The following is a 20291-nucleotide window of genomic DNA, read 5'->3' as shown; positions in this document are numbered from 1 at the left end:
CCGCCCCGCTCGGCCCCGCCCCGCTCCGCTCCGGCCCCGCCCCCCGCCGGCCCGGCTCGGCCCTCTGCGCACGCGCGGGCGCGTCGGTCCCCACGCCGGCGTCCTCGCGTGGGAAGGGAAACCGACGCCGCCTAGCGGTTTCTGCGCGTGCCCACGCAAGGGGTCGCGGCGGACGCGGGCTGGCGGGGTGGATGCGGGCGCGCTTCCTCGGGGACAGCGCCAGGTAACGCGTGGGGCTCGGCTGGGACTCGGCTGGGGGGGCAGGGGGCGTGGCGGCTCGGGGATCACCCACCCCACAGTTCATTCCGCTCTCGCCCCTTCTTTTCTTCCACATCCGGGACTGTAACTTCCTTACTCTAGACACCTCCCCAGCCTGGCCGGCCTGGAACCCCAGGTGTCTGCAGGCCCTTTGCTCAGGTGTCAGCCTTACCCCCACCCCCACCCCCAGGTAGGCCGCACGCTGTAAGGTCAGCATGGCTTTCCCCATCCCCTCCTCTGCCTGCTACTGCTCCCCCACGCCTAGGTATTAGGGGTTCCCCATCCTCAGATAATGCCCACAGCATGACAAGCCATATGCATCTGTCGAATTTGTTCTAAAATTATTGAGTGTTCAATTTTTGTTCATTTCTGCATAGTAATTCCTTCAAGCACCCGCTTTGATTCAACCAGTGTTCACCGCTCTGTTAACTCAGCGCTTGCTGCTAGCGCAAAACAGTGTGACTGACACACGAGCCACATGGGTTTTAAGATATACAGCTGGGTGAATCCAGCATGTACACAAAGATGAAACCATTATTGCAATAAAAATGTATTCATCACGCCAAAAAGCTTTCTCATACCCCTGTTGGAATCGTTACCTACTGAGTCTGTCTGACTCTTAGTCCTCCAGCTACTCTTCGACTGTTTCTATGGGTTTGATTGCAGTTTCTAGGATCTTACGCACTATAACATTACTGCCTTTTAAAGGAAAGGTCTGACTTCCTACATTCAGCATCATTCTCTGCTGATTGAGATTCATCCGCATTGCTGTATATACCAGTAGATTCTGTCTTTTCATTGCTGAGTAGTAGTCCATTATAGTCATGTACCAAACCTACCCATAGGACCCTGCAGCTTCACACCCAGGTATTTACCCCCCAAAATGAAAATGTGAGTGCTCACAAAGACCCATGCAAGAATATCTGCAGAAGCTTTGTTTGCCATATCCCCAAATAGGGATGCTGTAACTATCTTCAGCAGGTTAGTGGATAATTAAACCAGTATATTAAGCATGTACTGTAAAATAACAAAACTGTGGGGTACTGATAAGCCTGTGCTTAAAGAGCTTTCAGTTCAGTGAAAAGATGCAGTAGGCAGTGAATAGATTAAAAGTAGATCATGAAAATGTGCCTGATATCCCATGCTCAGGATTGGGGCTTTCTACTAAAGGCAATGAGGAACTGTTTGAAGAGAGTGTTCTGAGAACACTATTTCCTTTCATACTGTCACATCTGGTCCCTGACTCTGCCTAAATGCCTGGATCTGAAACTGCATTCCCTCTGTTCTGTTTCAGTGTATTTCCGACCTCTTCCTCCTTTCTGTACCCTACAATCCACCACTCCAAACTTTTCAGCCAGCCTGCAATTTGGACTCTGCAGTGCTCATTACATCCTAGGTTCGACATTAAGATGGGAGATTGAAAAAAAAAAAGTATCTGAGGAACAGAGAGAATGAGAAATCAGAAGGAAAAAAATAACCTCCTCAGTTTAGTATACAAAACATATCATAAAAAAGATTTGAAATGATCTCAAGCCTGAGATCCTTAATTCTTCTAAAGGGGTACCATATCTGGACGTTGCTATAGACAAAAAAAAAATACTCTGTAGCTATTTTTTTTATTAAACTAGCTTTATTAGTGAACCATTTCCATAAAGCATGTTTTAAGTGCACCATTCTGAATGTCAACAAATGTAGTTCATCATGTACATGCTATCACATTCAAGGTACAGAACTAATTCATCACCCCAAAAAGTTGCCCTGTGCCCTCTGTGGTTAATTCCCTCTTCATACCTCCACCTCCTGGTAACCACTGGTGGGATTTCTTGTTGCCATAGCTTTGCTTTTCTAGAAGGTATTGTAAATGGATTCTACAATGTATAACCTTTTGTGTTTGGCTTCTTTCAGTTGGCATAATGTTTTTGAGAATCATCCCTGTTGTACCTATCGGTAGTCAGTTCATTTTTATTGCTGTGTGGTGTGTGGCTGGATATGTCATTGTTTATGTGTTTCCACTTAATGTGCATGTGTGTTGTTTCCAGTTAGCGTCTGTCATGTATGAATGCTTTTATATGGTCAGATGGTTTCCTTGTATACATCCTGGGAAGCAGAATTTGCAGGGTGAAGGTTAAGTGAACTGTTAAGAAACCATCACATTTTTCTTAAGTAGCTGCACCATTTTGGACCACACTCCTCTAAATTATGACTTCTAGTTACTCCAACTACTTGGAATTGGGTTGTTTTTTTTTTTAGTTTTAGCATTCCAGTGGATGAATAGGGAATATGCCATCAAGGCTTTGATTTGCATTTCTCTATGGCTAATGATACTGAGCATCTTTTCATGTGTATATTGGCTTTTTATGTATGTTCTTGGGTAAAATGTCCATCCAATAGGTCAGTTTTTAGCTGAGTCATGTCAGAAGGCTCTTAGTTTAAGAAGCTGTGTTTAACTTTTCATTCTTTTTTTTCCCCAAAAAATGATGCAAGGTCCAGACAATTTAAGAATTCACCCTTGTCTTGGATATGGTCAGATTTCATAAGACTTTAGGGGTATTTGCGATATAGGTTGGTGATTCCTTAGACCCAATGGTTCTTACCTTTTCTGGGAAAGGAGATCAAAATATGTGAAGGAAGCACAGAGAGAGAAAATCTGGCATATGATTTCACAGAGGCTTAGGAGGTCTTACAGCCCCACTGTGAATCCACATTGCAAGCTGTCTCAGGAGACAACGTATGTCTTGGAGCCAAAGAGCAGAGTTTCAAAATGAACCGAACTCTGGTGTAGGACTTTATCGCCCACTAAAAATCTAAACCTATTCCTAGATCACAGGGGAAGAGCCTGTAGCCCTGGGGTCTTTTTTAGGAAAGGAATGTAAACCATTTGCCATTCCCAATGCTGTAAGGTAGTTTTTGGTGTTCTGCTCTGGCAGGGGAGGTGGACAGACATTAAGCACCAGCCTGGCAGGTCTCTTGTGCCTATCTGGAGACTTCAACAGAAGGTGTTTATTGTGGGAAGGAAGTTAAAATCAAGACCCAGGTATAAAGAAGGAAGAGGACCCTGCTTCCAGCTTATCCTGAGTGGAGAAAGCTAGGAAATACTTCCAGTGTAAACCCTCTACTGAAAGCCCTTCATGCATTTTCTTTTATACACATAGAGACCTCCTTGTTTGGGGAGAATCATTAATATCTACAGACACCAAGACACCAGGACAGTCAGGCCCCATGCGGGTGGCAGGCTTGAGTTTGCCTTCTTGCCACTTCTCCGGCACTGTCTCAGCAAGCACCATTTAGTATGAAAGGGAGACAGCAACTATATTTCATTCAGGAACATACTAAAGCAAGCTTTTTTTCTCATCTCATTTTAGTTTTGTAATAGCCTAAGAAAAATCCATTCCTCGTCCTCTTTCTCAGAGCCTCAGACCTCACAGCTATCAGGAAGTGTTGCAAACATCCCTTCCAAAATCTGAGAGACCTCTGTGTGGGCATGTCTCTTCCCATCCAAATTTGTCAATTATTTCCTTATATTATCTCTTAAAAGAAAACACAAACCAAAACACAAACTCATTTCCATCACTTCCTATGCCATCGTATGAACCACAGGGTCTTAGCTATGGCATTACTCAGTGTCTTGGGTAATTCTCCTCTCAGGACATCTTCATGGAAGTCCTCGCCTCACAAGATTGCTTCTTTAGCCAAGGTTCCAGATTTTAGTGTTTCCTCCTAAACAGCTTCAGAAGAGATCTCATGTATCTTCATCCTCTACATTATTTCATTGCAAAGAGTTTTAGAACCATCCATTTTTGAAGCTCTTACATATTCAAAGTTGTGAATGCAAGATGAAACCCAGCCTCATGCACTTTTTGCTTACATAAGGTCAGGAATAATAGATCCTTGGCAAAAGAAATCTTTAGACAGATCTACATTTGATTTATCATTAACATAATCACTCTCTCTTTTATCAGTTACTGCCTCATGGAGGAATGCAGAGAAATTTCTAGCCAATTGCATTTGTTTTAACTGAGTAAGGAGAAAAGGGGAAAAAATAAAACACAAAACAAAAGGGAGGGATTGCCAGAGCCTTGTTTAAATTCAGGCCCTTGTCAAGCTATGGATGTGCTGATCAAGCAGAACCTCCTAAGCTGCCCACAAAGGCCTCCAAGGTGAGTCAGCTGAAAGGGCCTAATCCCCAGAAGGGACTGATCACCAAAGCTTTAGAGGCCACAGGGCCATGTAACAGTGGGAAACAGAATAATGAGAGCTTAGCAGGATATTGTGTAGAGAAGAGTACAGAACTATCAGGATAGGGGGCTGCATTACCCAGCTCAGCTTTAGACAAAAGCGAAACCCCAAAATAAGAATGATTATAAGGATGTGAGTATTAAGAGTTGTCAGGTTTCGGTTTAGGAGTGTAAGTTAATGGGAGTGCTTGCCTAGCATGCATGAGCTCTGGGTTCAATTCCTTGGTACCGTATAAATATAAAAAATAAATAATAAAAAAAAGTTGTCAGGTTTCTGTGAGACCTAGCTGTTGGGTGAGTCTTATAGATGAGACTGTCACTTTATAATCAAAACATTGAACCACAGTGCTACCAGTTTTATAATAGTAAACCTGCTGGTAGAATTATGCTTATAGTGCTTGCTAGGAGCAAAGAAGAAAGGAGGTAGTGAGAAGAAGCCACACGTAGGAGATGTGCAGTATGGATTCACTAAATCAAAGAAGCAGATGATATTCAAGGAGTGTGAATTCAAAGCAGAAATGTACTATATAAGCAAGATCATTACCTCTTAGTCATTTGACCTTGATTGAGATCCTTGAGTTTAGGTTCAATTCAAAGGTTGCCTTAATTCCAAAGCCAAAAGGCTTTGATTTGGGTTCGAGCTTCAGTTTCCCTTCAATAGTAAAGTGAGGCCAGTCAATAGCAAGAGAGTCTTCAGTGGTTCTCCAAGGTGTAGCCAGTAATTCCCCACAGGGGTGCCTTGACCACAGACGAGATTAGGCCCATAGTGATCAGGGGTACCTGCTGAGTATTAGTGGATGCTTGCTGCCCTTTCCTCTTACCAGAGACACTTCCTTGCCCCAGCAAACATATGAATGTCTTGCCATTTCTATAGATGACAAACCTGGTTTGTGTATTAACACAAATAACTTTTTCTATCATTTTGCTATATAGTAAGTTTCTAGGTAGATTTTCTCTATGAATTTCATTTCAGGAGAATAAATGCAGAGGATACAAAATACCTCTCTTGAAAGAAAGGTACTGGTTCATATAGGTTTAGGTGTTCCTGCTGAAATCCTCCAGCAGCCAATTCCCAATGCCACCCAGTGACAAAGCTTAGAAGGACATTACAGTTTATCCCAAGAGGCAGAGATCCATGCATTTATCTTTGGTAGAATTCTGCATTCCCCCCAACCCACTATGAAATTATCTTATTTTCCCTAGGTCACACCAGTTAAAGAAGTTAAAAAATCACTCTTTCTAGTGGTCTACTTGGAGTTCACTTAACCCAAATTTTCCAATTCTCCTTTTCTCCCCACATACTTCTTTTTAACCTCAGTACCTCCAGCCTGGCTTTTTGCTAATTATTATGGAAGGTGGAGTCTTGTAGACTTTTCTCCCAGGGCTGGCTTTGAACCATGATCCTCTGGATCTTAGCCTCCTGAGTAGCTAGAATTATAGACATGATCAACACACTTAGTCTTTTTCATTTAAAACAGGTATCTTTGATTTTGTCCTCTTTATTCAGGACAGTGTGTATTTGCATTTAGAACTTGAACACTAGGTATGAAGTAGGAGAGTGTTATTGGCTAATAAGAGATAGTCAGCCACCAGCCAGAGTAAACCAGAAGAGAAGATTCCTGGAGAAGGCAGCTCTTAATCTAAGAAGTGAACTCTGCAGTGATGAGCTCCCACAGGGCTTTTGCTCTTCCTGTGCAGTGTACATTTCTGAATAAGTCTGAAGGCTGAACTATACAAACCTGACCTTGCTTATAAAAAGTATCATTGCAATTATGGATTCTCTATTTGCAAAGCATATCTATATTGCATTATGTGCCTAATTGTGACTGGAGAACTACAGTGCTTGGCATGGCCTACAATAAATACTTGCAATGAATGAGTAAATGAGTAAAGAAACCAAGCCTATCCACCTTCTGCTCTGCCATGTCACTCCTGTTTATCTAATGAATGAAATAAATTACTTTAAAAACAAAAAATTGAAAAAAAAAAGTCTAGGAACTGAGTAAAACTTTTTTTTTCACTATCAAAACCTCTTTAAACAGCCATGTGCCTATAGTATTGGACAGCCAGTATAACAAATCTGGATTACCAGCAACCTTAGTCATTTAGGGCTACTTTAAGCACCAGAGACTGAGTGGATTACAAATAATAAGAATTTTATTTCTTACAGTTCTGGAGGCTGGAAATCCAAAATCTGGGTGCCAGCTTGATCCAGTTCTGGTGACACCCCTCTTCTGGGCTGCAGACTGTTGACTCCTCATTGTGTCCTCACATAGTGACTTTCAGAAAACTCCCCGAGGTTTCACTTATAAAGGCCAGAGTCCACTCACGAGGACCCTGCCCTCATGGCCTAGCTCATCTTCCAAAGGCCCCACCTCCTCTTCAGTCACGTGTGGTGGGGATTTCTCTACATGTGAATTTGGGGGAAGAGATACAGACATACTGTCCATAATAACTGATAGGTTTTTAGGCACAGCCTTGATCTTTACCTTGTTACATTCTGTGGATATAATAGAATTTCTCTTTTTCCATAGATCTTCAATTTCTAATCAGTTAGTCCTTCCTGCTACTCATTTGCATACTTTCCCTCTGTCCACCTCCACATCTGGTAGATGGAGATGGTGAGGTGGAAATAGACGGGGGATGTGACTACTCCAGATGTCTTTGTCATCTGTCATCGATAGGTGAACAACCAGGCAGCATTCTCCCCAGGGATGGGAACTTAATTATGTAGGGAAAATGCTGTCCCATCCTTCAATTCTAATCTTTTCTTTTGGTTACCTGCTAATTCACTTGCTTCCTGCCTGAAAACACATCCTCTCACCAAGGGCAAGCCAGTGCTGAGTCTCTGGAATACAGAGCCGATCAGGAGAATTGAATGGAATAGTACATTTAATTTGAAAACTTATTTTAAAGCTTATATAATAACAGAAATTTTTTAATATATACTAGAGTCATGTTATAGTAAAAGCAAATTTGAAATTTTCACACTGAAGCTTATATGTGACAGTTCATAATAACATGATTTATGTAGCCCTAAATAAAAAGAATCTAAATGTCTCCTAACTGATGAGCCTGTAAACATGTTTTGTGTCTGTACAATGGACTGTTACCGCTATAAAAAGTAGTGAGAATGACATCATGGAAGAAGGCAGAGGGGGAAGCTCCAACAATATATCACTCCACCAAAGCAACTACAGAACTGCCCCCTCTGCAAAGAATATATACAGATGGAAAATAGACATGTTTTGTATAAAATATGCAAAAACTGAAAACTATCTCAACTACGGAGTCTCACAAATGGAATAGACTTTCAAAAATTCAACAGCAGAGTCAAAGCCATAATAAAGTGGGCATTCAACCTGAATAGACAGCTCACCAAAGAGTGAGTGATAAATAGGCACATAAGAGATGGCATCATTAGAGCATGTTAATGTTCCACCTACTATTAGGATGGCTGAAGCAGAAAGCCGACAGCAAATGCTGGCAGTGTTGTGAAACAACACCTGCTGGTGGGAATGCAAAATGGCATAGCCACTTTGGAATACAGTATTTTATAAAACTAATTTAAATGATCTGCCTGTATGATTCTGTACTTGTCCACCTCGTAGGACATATCCAGTTGATCATTACTTTCTTCACAATTACTAAATACTGGAAGCAACCAAGATATCCTTCTAGGTAAAGGAATGTACTTTGAATCATATATATTCCCTTTACCCCAAAGACCTATGTGTTACAGATTTGCTATTAGAAGGTAATGGAACCTTTAAGTGGAGGAAACCTAGTTGGAAGAGTTCAGGTCAATGAGGCAATGTCCTTAGGGGCTCTTTCTTCCTCCTGCTTCCTCTCCTCCTCTTCTTTCTTATCCTTCTCTTCTTCCTCTTGCTCCTCTATCTCCTCGTTCATTTTCAAGCCAAAAGGTAGGCAGTTTTCTTCTACCACACTCCTGCCTTGATGTGGGTTAACTGATTATAATCCCTAAAACTGTGAGCAAAAGTAAATATTTTTTAAGGGCAGTTGTATCAGGCATTTGTAATCATAATGGAAAATTGAATAATACCATAGCCATATAATGGGACTATTTCAGCAATGAAATGAGATGTCTAGTTACAAAAAGAGGAAACAAATGTATGTTTTTTAAAGAGGTCAGTTTGAGAAGCATACTGTAGATTCCAAGTAGAAAAGGCTGTAGAGTACCAAAGAATAGATGGAATACAATGAAAGTATAAGATACTATAATGGTAAATGTGTGATATGCATTCATCAAAACTTATAGAACTCTACAAGGAGTGAACTCTAAACTATAGACTTCATTTGTTCTTAACGTACTCAGGTTAAGCCACTTGGAAGAGGTTAACAATAGAGCAGTTTGTCAGAGAGCACATGGTAGTTTATTGGTGATAAAGGTCTCACATCACATGCTTCCCTGCCCAGGCAGTTTCTAACCACAATCCTCAGCCTCCTGAATAGCTAGGTTTATGGGCATGAGCCCCTGACATTAATTAATAATACATTTTACTATGCTAGTTTTCACAGGTAACAGTTTTTGTCTCCAAATCCACCTGCTGAGTGCTGCAGTATCTGAAGGCAGGAATTTCAGGAAATGGTTAGTTTGGGAGGATTCCTCAAGAAGGACATAGAACAGAAGACTTCCACTCTGCTCTCTGCCATCTGAAGTCACAGCAAAAAGACAGCTGTCTCTGAACCGGAAAGTGGGCCCTCATGGGGGAGTGGGTCCTTGTCAGCATTGGCATTGTCATCGAATACCTCCTAGTTTCTAGAACAGTAGGAAATAAGTTTCAGTTGTTTCTAAGCCACCCCAGTTTGTGGTATAAAACAGTTTTTATTTGGGATAGAGTAATTTTAAAATATAATTGCATTGTTATTACTAAGGTATTATACAGCAGGGTTACCATTTCATAAGTTAGGTAATGAGTATATTTCTTTTATAAACAATGTCACCCTTTCCTTCATTTCCTCCAGTTTCTCTCTTCTTGTCCCCTGCGCATAAGTTGCATAGTTCATTTTCTACATAGTGTATACTGAATATTATGACTCCATTTGTTCACCCTTCCTCCCTCTCTTTCTGCATCCAACCTTTCTGTCCCTTAAAAAGACAAACAAACAAATAAACCAAAGCAACAACTGCAACAGAAACAAAAGTTCCTATTCCCTGGAATTCATTTTGATATTTTAAATGGTCAGAGGAAGTATGCCTTTGGGTTCTTCCCCTAAAAGTCTCCTCCTTTAGTCTGTGTGTATGAATGCCTAGAGTCCTGTATAAATTATCATGTCCAGTTATATTTTGAATCCAGCTTCCATGTATAAGAGAAAACATGCACTGTTTCTTTCTCTGAGGTTTACTTATCTCACTTAACATGATTTGTTCTAGGCCCATCCATTTTCCTGCAAATGACATAATCTTATTCTTTCCAATTGATGAGTAAAATTCCATTAGATATGTGTACCACATTTTTTGACACAACTGATGAAAAGTTTATTGAATTAAAGGTGGTAAGAAAAATAAGAGTATACACATACACACATACCCTGAGAAAACATGACAGAAAAGTTATGGAGATATAGTAAGATCTGATGTACATTTCAGAGTAGGGAAAAGGGAAGCATGATACAAGATAATGCTTAAAGATATGACAGTTGTTGCTGGGAGCCATGGCTCAAATGGTAGAGCACCTGCCAAACAAATATGAGGCCCTGAGTTCAAACCCCAGTACTGGGGGGGGAGGCAATCCACCTATACATACACCATACTGTGAAAGAGCCCAGTGTTGTGTTTCTTGGGGAACTGGTTTCTCTTTTTCATTTTCTGAATCTTAAAAAAATAATTCAAGCCGAGTATTGGTGGCTCCTGTTTGTAATCCTAACTACTCAGGAAGCTGAGATGTAAAGATCAAGGTTTAAGGCTAGCCCAGGCAGAAAAGTCTGTGAAACTCATCTAAGCAGCAAAAAGCTGGGTAAGGTGCTACCACCTAGCTGCACCTGCACCTGCACATTTTTTATCTACTCATTTGTTACAGGGTATCTGAGCTGTTTCCCTAATTTGACTGTTGTGAACGTGGATACACAAGTATGCATTCCTCATCCTGATTCTGGCTTGTAGTATTCTGAGTAGAATACTCAGATGCCCCGTGGCTGGGTCATGGGGAAGTTCCGTGTTTAGTTTTCTGAGGAACCTGGAAACCTTCCAGAGTGGTTATATTAATCTATATCCCCAGTAGTAATGCAATCAGTTTCCTTTGGGAGGGAGATTAATTTTAATCAAATATGACCTCATTTGCTAGGTGCTAGTAGCTCATGCCTAGGGGACTAACATTTGAAGTTTGAAGCCAGATTTGTGGTTTGAAGTCAGTCTAGGCAGGCCAGTCTGTGAGATTCTTATCTCCAGTTAACCACCAAAAAAAAAAAAAAACCTGGAAGTAGAGCTGCAGCTCATAGGATAGAGCAGTAGCCTTGAAAGAGAGGGAGAAAAAAAGCTAGGGACAGGACCTAGACATTGAATTCAAGCCCCAGGACCAACCCCCACTCCTCTAACCATCAAAACATTTTCCTCATTTACCATGTAGATCAAAATAGCAGGACCAATGTATTGTAATTCTTTGATACAGAATATAGATATGTCATCTCACAGACTTCTGTACCTGGGCTGGAATTGAACCTCGATCCTCAGATCTCAGCCTCCTGAATAGCTAGGATTACAGGTGTGAGCCACTGGCCTCTGGCCACATATTAAATTTTGATGGAGCTTTTGAGGAACGTGCTACCTGTTTAAGAGGATTCATAGCTGCTATTCCCATCCTTCCCCCTTGATGGAATATAAAAGGTTTCTTTTAGGTCTCTTTACAAGGTACAAGGAGAGGAAAGATAGCACTGTGGTTCTAACCAATCTGCTTGGGAGTTGGAAGCAGGGGTTCCACTCCTATACCCTGATTTGGAATCAAGTTTTCCCCATCTCTGTGAATGAATAAGCACCAAGAAGCAAAGGGATGGGACGGGAGTGTGGCCTAGTGGTAGCGTGCTCACCTAGCATGCATGAAGATTTGGGTTCGATTTTCCAGGAACCACATACACAGAAAAAGCTGGAAGTGGCACTATGGCTCACGTGGCAGAATGATAGCCTTGAGCAAAAAGTGTCCAAGAACAGTGCCCAGGCCCCGATTTCAAGCTCCAGGACTGGCAAAAAAAAAGAAGAAAAGAAACAAAGGGGTATGCAGTATAAGCAAATAACCAGTTTCTCTGAAAGTAGCCTCATCTCTCTGTTGGAGTTTAGTGCAGGGAAAGCACAGCAGTAGGTTTCAGTTTTCATTTCCCCTAGTTTGTAATCATGAGACTCCATTGTAGTCAAGGCACAGATTGACCAAACTGAAGGAGTAGATTCCTAACCTCCCTCACAGATAGGTGCAGGCCACTGTGATGTGACCGGAATTGTGGTGTGACATTTGTGTGTGTGATGTGACGTTTGGAGGTGACCTCCACCATGCCTATTATTTATCCTGCCTTTCTTCTGCAGTGCACATGTGGTGTTGATTTCTCTGGAGCTCCGGAAGCAGCCTTTGCTGGACAAGGAAACAGTGCCATCCTTGACCTTGATGATGGAAGACACACTAAAAGACAGGAGAGGGCCGGGAGTTTGGCCTAGTGGTTAAAGTGCTTGCCTCGCATGCATGAAGACCCGGGTTTGATTCCTCGGTACCACATACATAGAAAAAAGCCAGAAGTGGTGCTGAGGCTCAAGTGGTAGAGCTCTAGCCTTGAGAAAGTCCAAGGACAGTGCTCAGGCCCTGAGCTCAAGCCCAGGACTGGCAAAAAAAAAAAGACAGGAGAAAATAGATGCTCTGTGAGCTTCCATAACAGGTCTGCTTGTACAGCCTATCTGCAGTCTCCAGAGTTCTGTTACATCCAAAAGAAAGAAACTGCTCTCCTGTTGGTGTCACTGTTGTTTGGAAGGGTTCTAGTAAAGTCATGAGCAGCATAAAGATCTTTTGGTCAACAATGGACTATATATATGATGATGTTCTGTTCCGTAGGATTATGGAACTGAGAAATTCCTATTGCCTAGTGATGTGACAGAGATTGTAATCAATGTCCTCGTGTACCACATTACCCACATGCATTTAATGAGACTGGTGTAAACAAACCGGCATTGCTAGTCCCATATAGTATATAGAATTACATACAATATATAATACTAGAAATGCAATGACTATGGTACTGGCTTATGTATTTACTGTATTGTACATCCTTATCTTAGGGCACACTCCTGCTTATAAAAAATTATTATAAAACTCTGCTGTGATTCCCAGGCAGCAGCCTTATACAGCTAATGTTTTCATCAAGAGGCCATCTTAATGATTTACCTGTACAGTCTAGGTTTGTGTTCATATGTGATGATCTCTGATGATCTCATATGGCATCACCTAACAACACAATTCTCAGATGTTCCCATTGTTAAATGACACATGACCATGTATGTATTTCTACCTAATATGAGGTTTGCTTCTGTGTGGCCTTGGACCAGACATGTCCCTTCATGCATCATGCTCAGGTAGACTTTGAATCCTGTGTCAGATTCTGAGACCAAGTGCTTTTGTCTTACCAACATCAACCCATTTTTATTGGGATCAGCATCTAGTTTTTCTTTATGGAACTACTTCCTTCTTTGCCATTCTCAGTCCTACTGTTTAAGTGAGATGATCGCACTTCCTGGTCCTATAGTGAACATACAACCCAGGCTCAGCAGATATATTTTGCCATATTGAACTGAGTTGCAGGCAGTGAGGTAAGAACTCACCAGCCTGTTCCCTTGGTCTAGACACAGTGTCCTGTGTTTGTGGATGCTTGTGTTGTGGTTTGGGGGTGGGAGAAAGTCATGGACACTCTGCCTTTGATCATGATTAGTGGTTTTCCCAGCATCTGCCTGAGTTAGGAAACACGCAGAAGTTCCTGAGCCACTGCATCCCAACACCCTATCCTGTGATGATGGAACCTGACATTACATCTTCATGAAGCTTATATGCTCATTGTTTGAAGTAAGGGGGAAACGGAATCCTCGGAGACAGACAGGTCTAGACGACTAAAAATGGACACAGTCCAGAGAATAAGCAACAGTTCTGTGTCTTTGACCAGTATTAAACCCCCCTTACTCAGGGAAGAAAGTAAGTTGTGTTAAGTTGTACTGTAAGTCAGTGACATCTGGTCTCGGAACAACACACCCAGAGGCCCATAGTATGGGCAGGAAGAAACCTAGGATCTTTTGTAAGGTCCTGGACAGCCTCAAGAATACAGTAACTGGGTCTAATTTACCTCTCTGGGTACCTGTAGCTATGATAAGCTCTCTCCATGACTGTAGATAGAGACTACAGCAGATTCTCACTTTCCTCCCATATATACCAGGGGTCTTGGAGTAAATGACCTCAAAGATGCCGCATGCTAAGCATGTATCCATTAGCCCAATTCGTCATCAATGGCCCATTGTGTTCTGAGACCCTGGGAAAATACTTTTACCTCCCTGGTGGTCCTTCAGAGCAGAGAGGCATGGAAGCTTGGTAGATGACAACTTACTGTAGGGTACAGGGTGCCAGAACACCGGATCCTTTGTGTCTTCATTTGTCCTGGGTGAGGTAACAACACTTCCTGAGTGAACTGAATGTGTCAGGTGGTGTAGGCCAAAAGAGACAAAGGGAGGCTTCCAGAGTTGCCCACCCTCCCCCTGGGGTCTCCAGATTCCCTGCCCAGTTTTCTCCATGCCCTGGAAAACCACTGCCATGAGGCCTCCTGAACTAAGCCTGTGATTTGTGTGTCAGTGTTCTTGCCTGGGGATGCAGTGATGGTGCCGGCCCTCGGGCATGGGCAGCCTCTTGTATCAGTGGTGCCATGGGCTTTGCAGGTGGCGAAGAGTCACACAGCAGTCATTGTCCTCCTGCCACAGGCCCACCTTATACCTCCTATAAGTTCCTCCAGAATCACAGTCAGAGTAGGAATGTGGAGTGCAGTGGGAAGAAGCACTCAGCAACTCTGCTCCCTCCATGATCTTTCCTTTTATTTACTCAGCAACTCAGCTCTGAGCACTGGCTCTTTACAAAAGATCTGGTAGGCCCAGTGTGGGGAACTGAAAATTGCTGAGTCCCTGAGCCCTTAGAGCTCAGCCTGGAGGGGGACATGTAAAGTATGAAGGCATTTATATGTGAAGACTAGAGGGAAAACAAAGCAAGATAACATGAGGTAGAGCTGGGGAACCACGAGGGTGGGAAGTATGACATGTTGTGATCAGACAAGTGGGAGCAGCTCTGAACCACATCAGGTGAAGGTGACACTGGGCCAACACATAGTTGGCAGAGGTTAAAAAGGCATCCAGTGTAACCACAGGGCTGTGTAAGCATTTGGCAGAGGGCAAGACCAGTTCCTGAGGCCTGGTAGTCTGCACTAGTGGAACCAGGCAGATTTCAAGTTGTATTATATTCTGCATCCCTCCTATTCTTCTTATTCTCCCAGCCCTAAGTCTGCACATTTGTTATCTGTGACACAAGCACATTGCTTTTAAGTCAGCTGATGATGACCTCGGAAGCCCACTTGTATGGGCCACACTCTGCAGGTTGCTGGTTGGCTCTGGGGGATAGGGGGTGGTTCCTGAGAGGCACAGTGAACTGATAGGAAAAGGATGTTCTGAGCACAGCTCTGATCTCACCTACCCTGTAGGCTTGGATGTATTCAGACATTGTTGGTAATGGTTGTGCATTTCCGGAGATGACATGGAAGAAGAGGAAGAGTGACCCGGCCAGAAAAGCTTTGGTGTAAGTCTTTTTAAGGGAAGGAGCCCCAGTTGATGAAAACTGGTGATGGATCACCACAGAAAACCAGGACCCATGCTCTAGAAACAGCTCTCCATACATCTCACTTGGCTATAGACTCTCCAGAGAACAAGTTGTTTCCTCAGTTCTTAAGGATCTAACCCCAGGCAAATCTAGGGTGAGAGTCTCTTCCACCATTGAAGACCTTGTCCCTTGTCAGTGATGAAGCTGTGGATAGATTACAGTCCATTTTGTGATGGCACAAAACAAAGCTTTATTTGCTGTCAGAGGAAGACTGGGACAAGTACAGACCCTGGAGGATGGCCAGGGAGCGCTTCCAGCTGTCTTTCCAGTGCTCAGCAGCCTTCGTCTGCCCAGTGCTGTCATCCTGGATCTTCTTCAGCATTTCTGCATACGATCCTAAGAATTTCTAGAGAAAAGCAGGAAGGCCCATGAGGAGGGAACCTATCCTCTCTGCCCTGAATAAGCACTGGAGCCTAGAGCAAAGAGTACAAGTTTCACAGGTCTTTATTCATCAAGTCACTCAATAGCCTGTTGGTCCTAATATTCTTCCTTTACTGATGCCAATACTGAGGCTCAGGGTCACCCAGCTTGAGAGGCTGTCTAGGATCCATGTCTCTGGGACTCTGGGCCCTGCAATGGAGCCCTCCTTAAAGTTCAGCAGTCCTCACTTCTACAGGAATTGGTGCCTGGGCCTTCAGCCCTCACTGAACTCAGGAGAATGAGTATCATTCTGTTTCCTAGCCAGGGGTTAAGGACTAGCACTAGGAAATCAGCAGCACCGAGTATTTCAGTTTCTCACAATATCTACGCAAGAGACTTCTGGACAGAACAGGGTTTCTCTCTGGGTAGCAGGAACCAAGGTCCATGGGTCTTCAGAGCAGGGAGGGAGGGCCCTCAAGTGATACCTGATGCAGTCTTCTCACCAAGCCAGACCTAGGAACCATTCCTAACTCTGCCACCCTTAGTGGCAAAGAGGGCAAATATCTTTAGAGGTCAGTGTCTTTCTCAGTGAAATGGGGCAACAATTAATCTCTACAGAAGTTGTAGGGAAGATTCAATGCCACATAGCAAAACCAGAAGGTAAGCCATGTGCTGGTGACTCACATCTGTAATCCTAGCTATGTGGGAATCTGAGAATGGAAGATTCAGTTGAAGGCTAGCCCAGGCAGAACAGTTCATGAAGACCACCCCCCTTTTGTCTGTTGTGGGGCTTTAACTCTGGGCACTGTCCTTGAGCTCTTCAGTTCAAGGATATTGCCCTACCCCTGGGCTACAGTGCCACTTCTAGTTTTCTGGTGGTTAATTGGAAATAAGAGTCTCATGGACTCTAGTGCCTGGGCTGGTCTTGGACTGTGATCCTTAGTTCTCAGCCTCCTGGGTAGCTAGGATTATAGGCATGAGCCACCAGCACCGGCATGAAACCCCTTCTTACCTAATAGTTGGGCAGAGTAGTATATGCCTATCACCATAGCTACACAGGAGGCTCATATCTGGAGGATCATTGTTCCTAGCCAGCCTGAGCAGAAAAGACTGCGACTTTTCATCAGAAGAAACTGAGTATGATGGTATCTGCCTGACATCCCAGCTATGGTAGGAATTGAAAAATAGACACTTTGAGCAAAAGACAAAACCCACCTCAAAAAATAACCAAAGCGAGAAAGGGTATCAATGTATGTGAATTAATGCACCTTCTATCTGGCAAATATAATGTAACCCTTCTATTCATTACAATAAAAATATTTGAAAAAAAAAATAACCACAAGCACAAAAGGTCTGGAGGTGTGGCTCAGAGATAGAGTATTGCCTACCTATTACAGGTCCCTGAGTTCATCCCCTCCCCACCACATACTGCCTATAACAAAAAGTAGAAGTACTGAGGGGGCTGTTCGTACTCTAGCTACCTGTCCGTGCTGGGTCCCTACAGCACCAGAGCTAACACCTCAGACCCCGTGAGCACTGGGCTGGTCATGACCTTTGCCTGATATCCCTGGATCTATCGATGGACATCGGCTATCCTGATTGCAGCTCAGGAGCACACAGTAACATGGTCTGTTTTGGGGGCCAGATATCAGGGTATTGAGTAGTGAAGTGCTCTCTCCACCTCAAGGTAGCAAAACAGAACTACCCCGTATCCCCTGGGACACCCCATCCCTCCCTGGCTCACCAGGTACACAGCATCTCGGGCTTCCACAGCTGCCAAGTGACCCAGGGTGGTCTTCATGGTGACAATTGAAGGTGTCTTCCGAAGAAGAATCTTGGTTTGGATGGTGACATCGGTGGGCTTGATTCCTGGCCACTTCCTACACATATGCATGGCTTCCTCATTCCTCATCCATCCACCACCCTCATTGGGAAAGCTTATTATTATGGCTTCAGACTGCTATATCCATGGCCACTAGAGCATTTAATGTAGCTTCTAAGTTCTCCGAATCCATTTCCACACTGATGCCCAAAGTGCCCAAAGTGTAGGGAGGCCATGCTACACCTTAACTGGATTCCCTTTCCTCCGCCTCAGTTCCCACAGCAGGCTGTCAACCAAGGCAGGAGTGTAGAAGACACAGCCAAGTGCATCGCTAGGAGAGTCACTGTTTTTCATACTCATGAAGAATTCTGTTCTCTCTGACAGCAGCAACCTGAGAAAGGTACCTTCTCCTGGGACAGAGCACCCTTTCCTTGTGAGACCCTGAGCAGCAGCTGTGGAGCTCTTAGGGTGTGGCCAGGCATGCACACGGAAAACCTCCGCTACGACTGCCCCAGGGGAAGAAACTGAAGCTCAATCTCAGTGCCTTTCCAAGGTTTCCCAGTCTGAGTTGGGAGCCTGAGCCCCTAAGTCCCAGCAGACACAGCCATTCACGGTGCCTGTCCTTTGCCACTCTAGGCTCTTACCTGCTTCCACGTTCAATCAGGGGCTTTTCGCTCTCTTCCTCTAAGGAGAGCCTGGCTAGTTTCTTCCGTATGAGGAGGGAGGTTTTCTGCTTGGGGGGTTCCATCCCTAACAGGAAAGAGACAGGTTACTGACTGTGGCTGACTCAGACTGACAGCCTGGGATAAAGGGCCTTCCCCCTGGGCTAACAGTGACAAGTAGCCTTGTCCATCACAAGCCTGGATGGCTCACCCAACTTTTCCAGGGCTTTCTGCCAGTCTGTCCCCATGTAGCTTGTTCTGCTTTCTTTATGTATGAAGTATGCATGAAGCAGAAGCCTCCCTGGCCTGAAAACTTGCTTTTGTGTATGGTAAAGCCAGGAGCTTGGCCCAGAGAAGCCAAAGACGGGACAGGCAAAAACCTAGAGACCGGGGTCTTCTCAGCTTAGTGACCCCATACAAGGTATCACTATGGGCTGTACTGCATCTCATCTGCCAGTCTTCCCTGGGGTCTCAACCACGTGTTTCTGGAAGTCTCAAATGAGGCTGGGCATTGACAAAGAGATCTATCAGAATGGAGAGTGGCCAGTATTTCAAAAACATGCATAACATTCTGTTTTGTTTACTTTTGCCAGTTCTGGGGCTTGGACTTAGGGCTGAACAGTCCTTGGGCTTCCTCAAGGCTAGCGGTTTACCACTGAGCCACAGCACCACTTCTGCCTTTTTCTGTGTATGTGGTGCCAAGGAATCAAACCCAGGGCTTCATGCATGCTAAGCAAGCACTCTACCACTAGGCCATGCATAACATTTTTGACCCAGAAATTACAGGCCAGGAATTCTATAGAATTCTATAAGTGCAGAAATTATCTTCAGCACAATTATAGGAATAAGGAACTATAGATGGTCCAGGGCTCGACTGCGGGAGATGTTACTAAGTCATAGTACTCAGTAACCAGAAATGCTCACTGAGGAGAATCAACTGGCCTTTGAAATCCACCTGTAGGGAAATCAGGTTGTACCTATGCCATGCCTCGCCTACCACATGCAGGCCTGCATCCATGATTGGGGAAGGGGAGAGGGCTAGGAAGAGGAATAGCCAGGGCACTGATTTCTGGGTGGAAGGTATGTTTTTTCACTGATTCTTAATTCATATTGAATGTTATTTTGTTGTAATAAGTATTTAAGAGAATAAATGTGTTTTATAATAGAAAACTGATAGTAGAATGAATTTTGCTTTGGAGCAATAAACAGGTAACACTGAATAGATGATTTTAACCTTTTTATGTACATTATTTTAAAAAGTTAGATGTCATTAATTGTGGAAGAAGAAGAAAAAAAAAGTTTTAGGAGCTTTTCCACACCCCAGCCAGCAGATGCTTATAACATCCTGATACCTGCTGTATCACTTACATTTTTGTTGTCTCCCTTGGTCTCTGTCTCATTCAGATGCATGTAAGTATCTGTGAGTCTGAATATGGATACCATTCTTGTGTTTTAAACATGAAATTATAGACATGTCCTGGTTATTTGTTTTGTTTTTCACAACAGCCCTCTATCCTATCTGCTTTTTGTTGTTGCTGTAGGGCTTGAACTCGGGGCCTGGGCACTGTCCCTGAGCTCTTTTTCTGAAGGCTAGTGCTCTACCACTTTGAGCCACAGGATCAGCACCACTCCTGGTTTTCTGTAGGTTAACTGGTGATAAGAGTCTCATGGCCTTTCTTGCCTGGGCCAACTTTTAACCGTGATTGTCAGATCTCAGCCTCCTGCATAGCTAGGGTTACAGGCATGAGCCACCAGTACCCAGCAATGTCTAGTTTTTCATAGCCCTTCATGTCAGCTTATACCTGGGTTTGCCTGGGCTGTCATCATCTTTCTGCTTCTCCTGTAGCTGGCATGACAGGCACATGATACAGTCCCTAGCCATTGGTCAAGATGGAGCCTTGCAACACTCCCAACTCCCCAGACTGGCTTCAATCATGATTACTGATTTTTGTCTCCCAAGTAAGTAGGTTCTCACATAGCTAGGATTACAGGCTACCCCGTCCAGCTATGTGGGTTTTAAAAATGTGTTTCTATTGGTATATATTTAAATGTACAGAGTAAA

General features: G+C 43.6%; 1 protein-coding gene and 1 long non-coding RNA gene across 2 annotated transcripts in view; one reads left to right on the top strand and one right to left on the bottom strand.

Annotated features, from left to right (window-relative positions):
- Positions 1-88: 88 nt before the first annotated feature.
- On the top strand, positions 89-12128 carry LOC150065656 (uncharacterized). Its single transcript, XR_016534969.1, has 3 exons — positions 89-223; positions 9024-9102; positions 12025-12128. It is a non-coding gene; the product is annotated as an uncharacterized LOC150065656 (long non-coding RNA).
- A 3413-nt stretch (positions 12129-15541) lies between these two features.
- The window catches only part of Ccdc180 (coiled-coil domain containing 180), a 48360-nt gene continuing 43610 nt past the window's right edge, over positions 15542-20291 (bottom strand). Inside the window, exons 37-39 of the mRNA XM_090330286.1 lie at positions 18212-18317; positions 17490-17625; positions 15542-15731 (exon numbers count right to left, since the gene is read on the bottom strand). Coding sequence (XP_090186412.1) covers positions 15576-15731; positions 17490-17625; positions 18212-18317 — 398 coding nt within the window. The 3' untranslated portion in view covers positions 15542-15575. The remainder of the gene's footprint in view (positions 15732-17489; positions 17626-18211; positions 18318-20291) is intronic.

Source organism: Megascapheus bottae, chromosome 3, assembly GCF_031878675.1.
Source record: "Megascapheus bottae isolate mThoBot1 chromosome 3, mThoBot2.hap1, whole genome shotgun sequence".
NCBI classification, from domain to species: Eukaryota; Metazoa; Chordata; class Mammalia; order Rodentia; family Geomyidae; genus Megascapheus; species Megascapheus bottae.
This window is presented reverse-complemented; position numbering and strand designations above follow the sequence as displayed.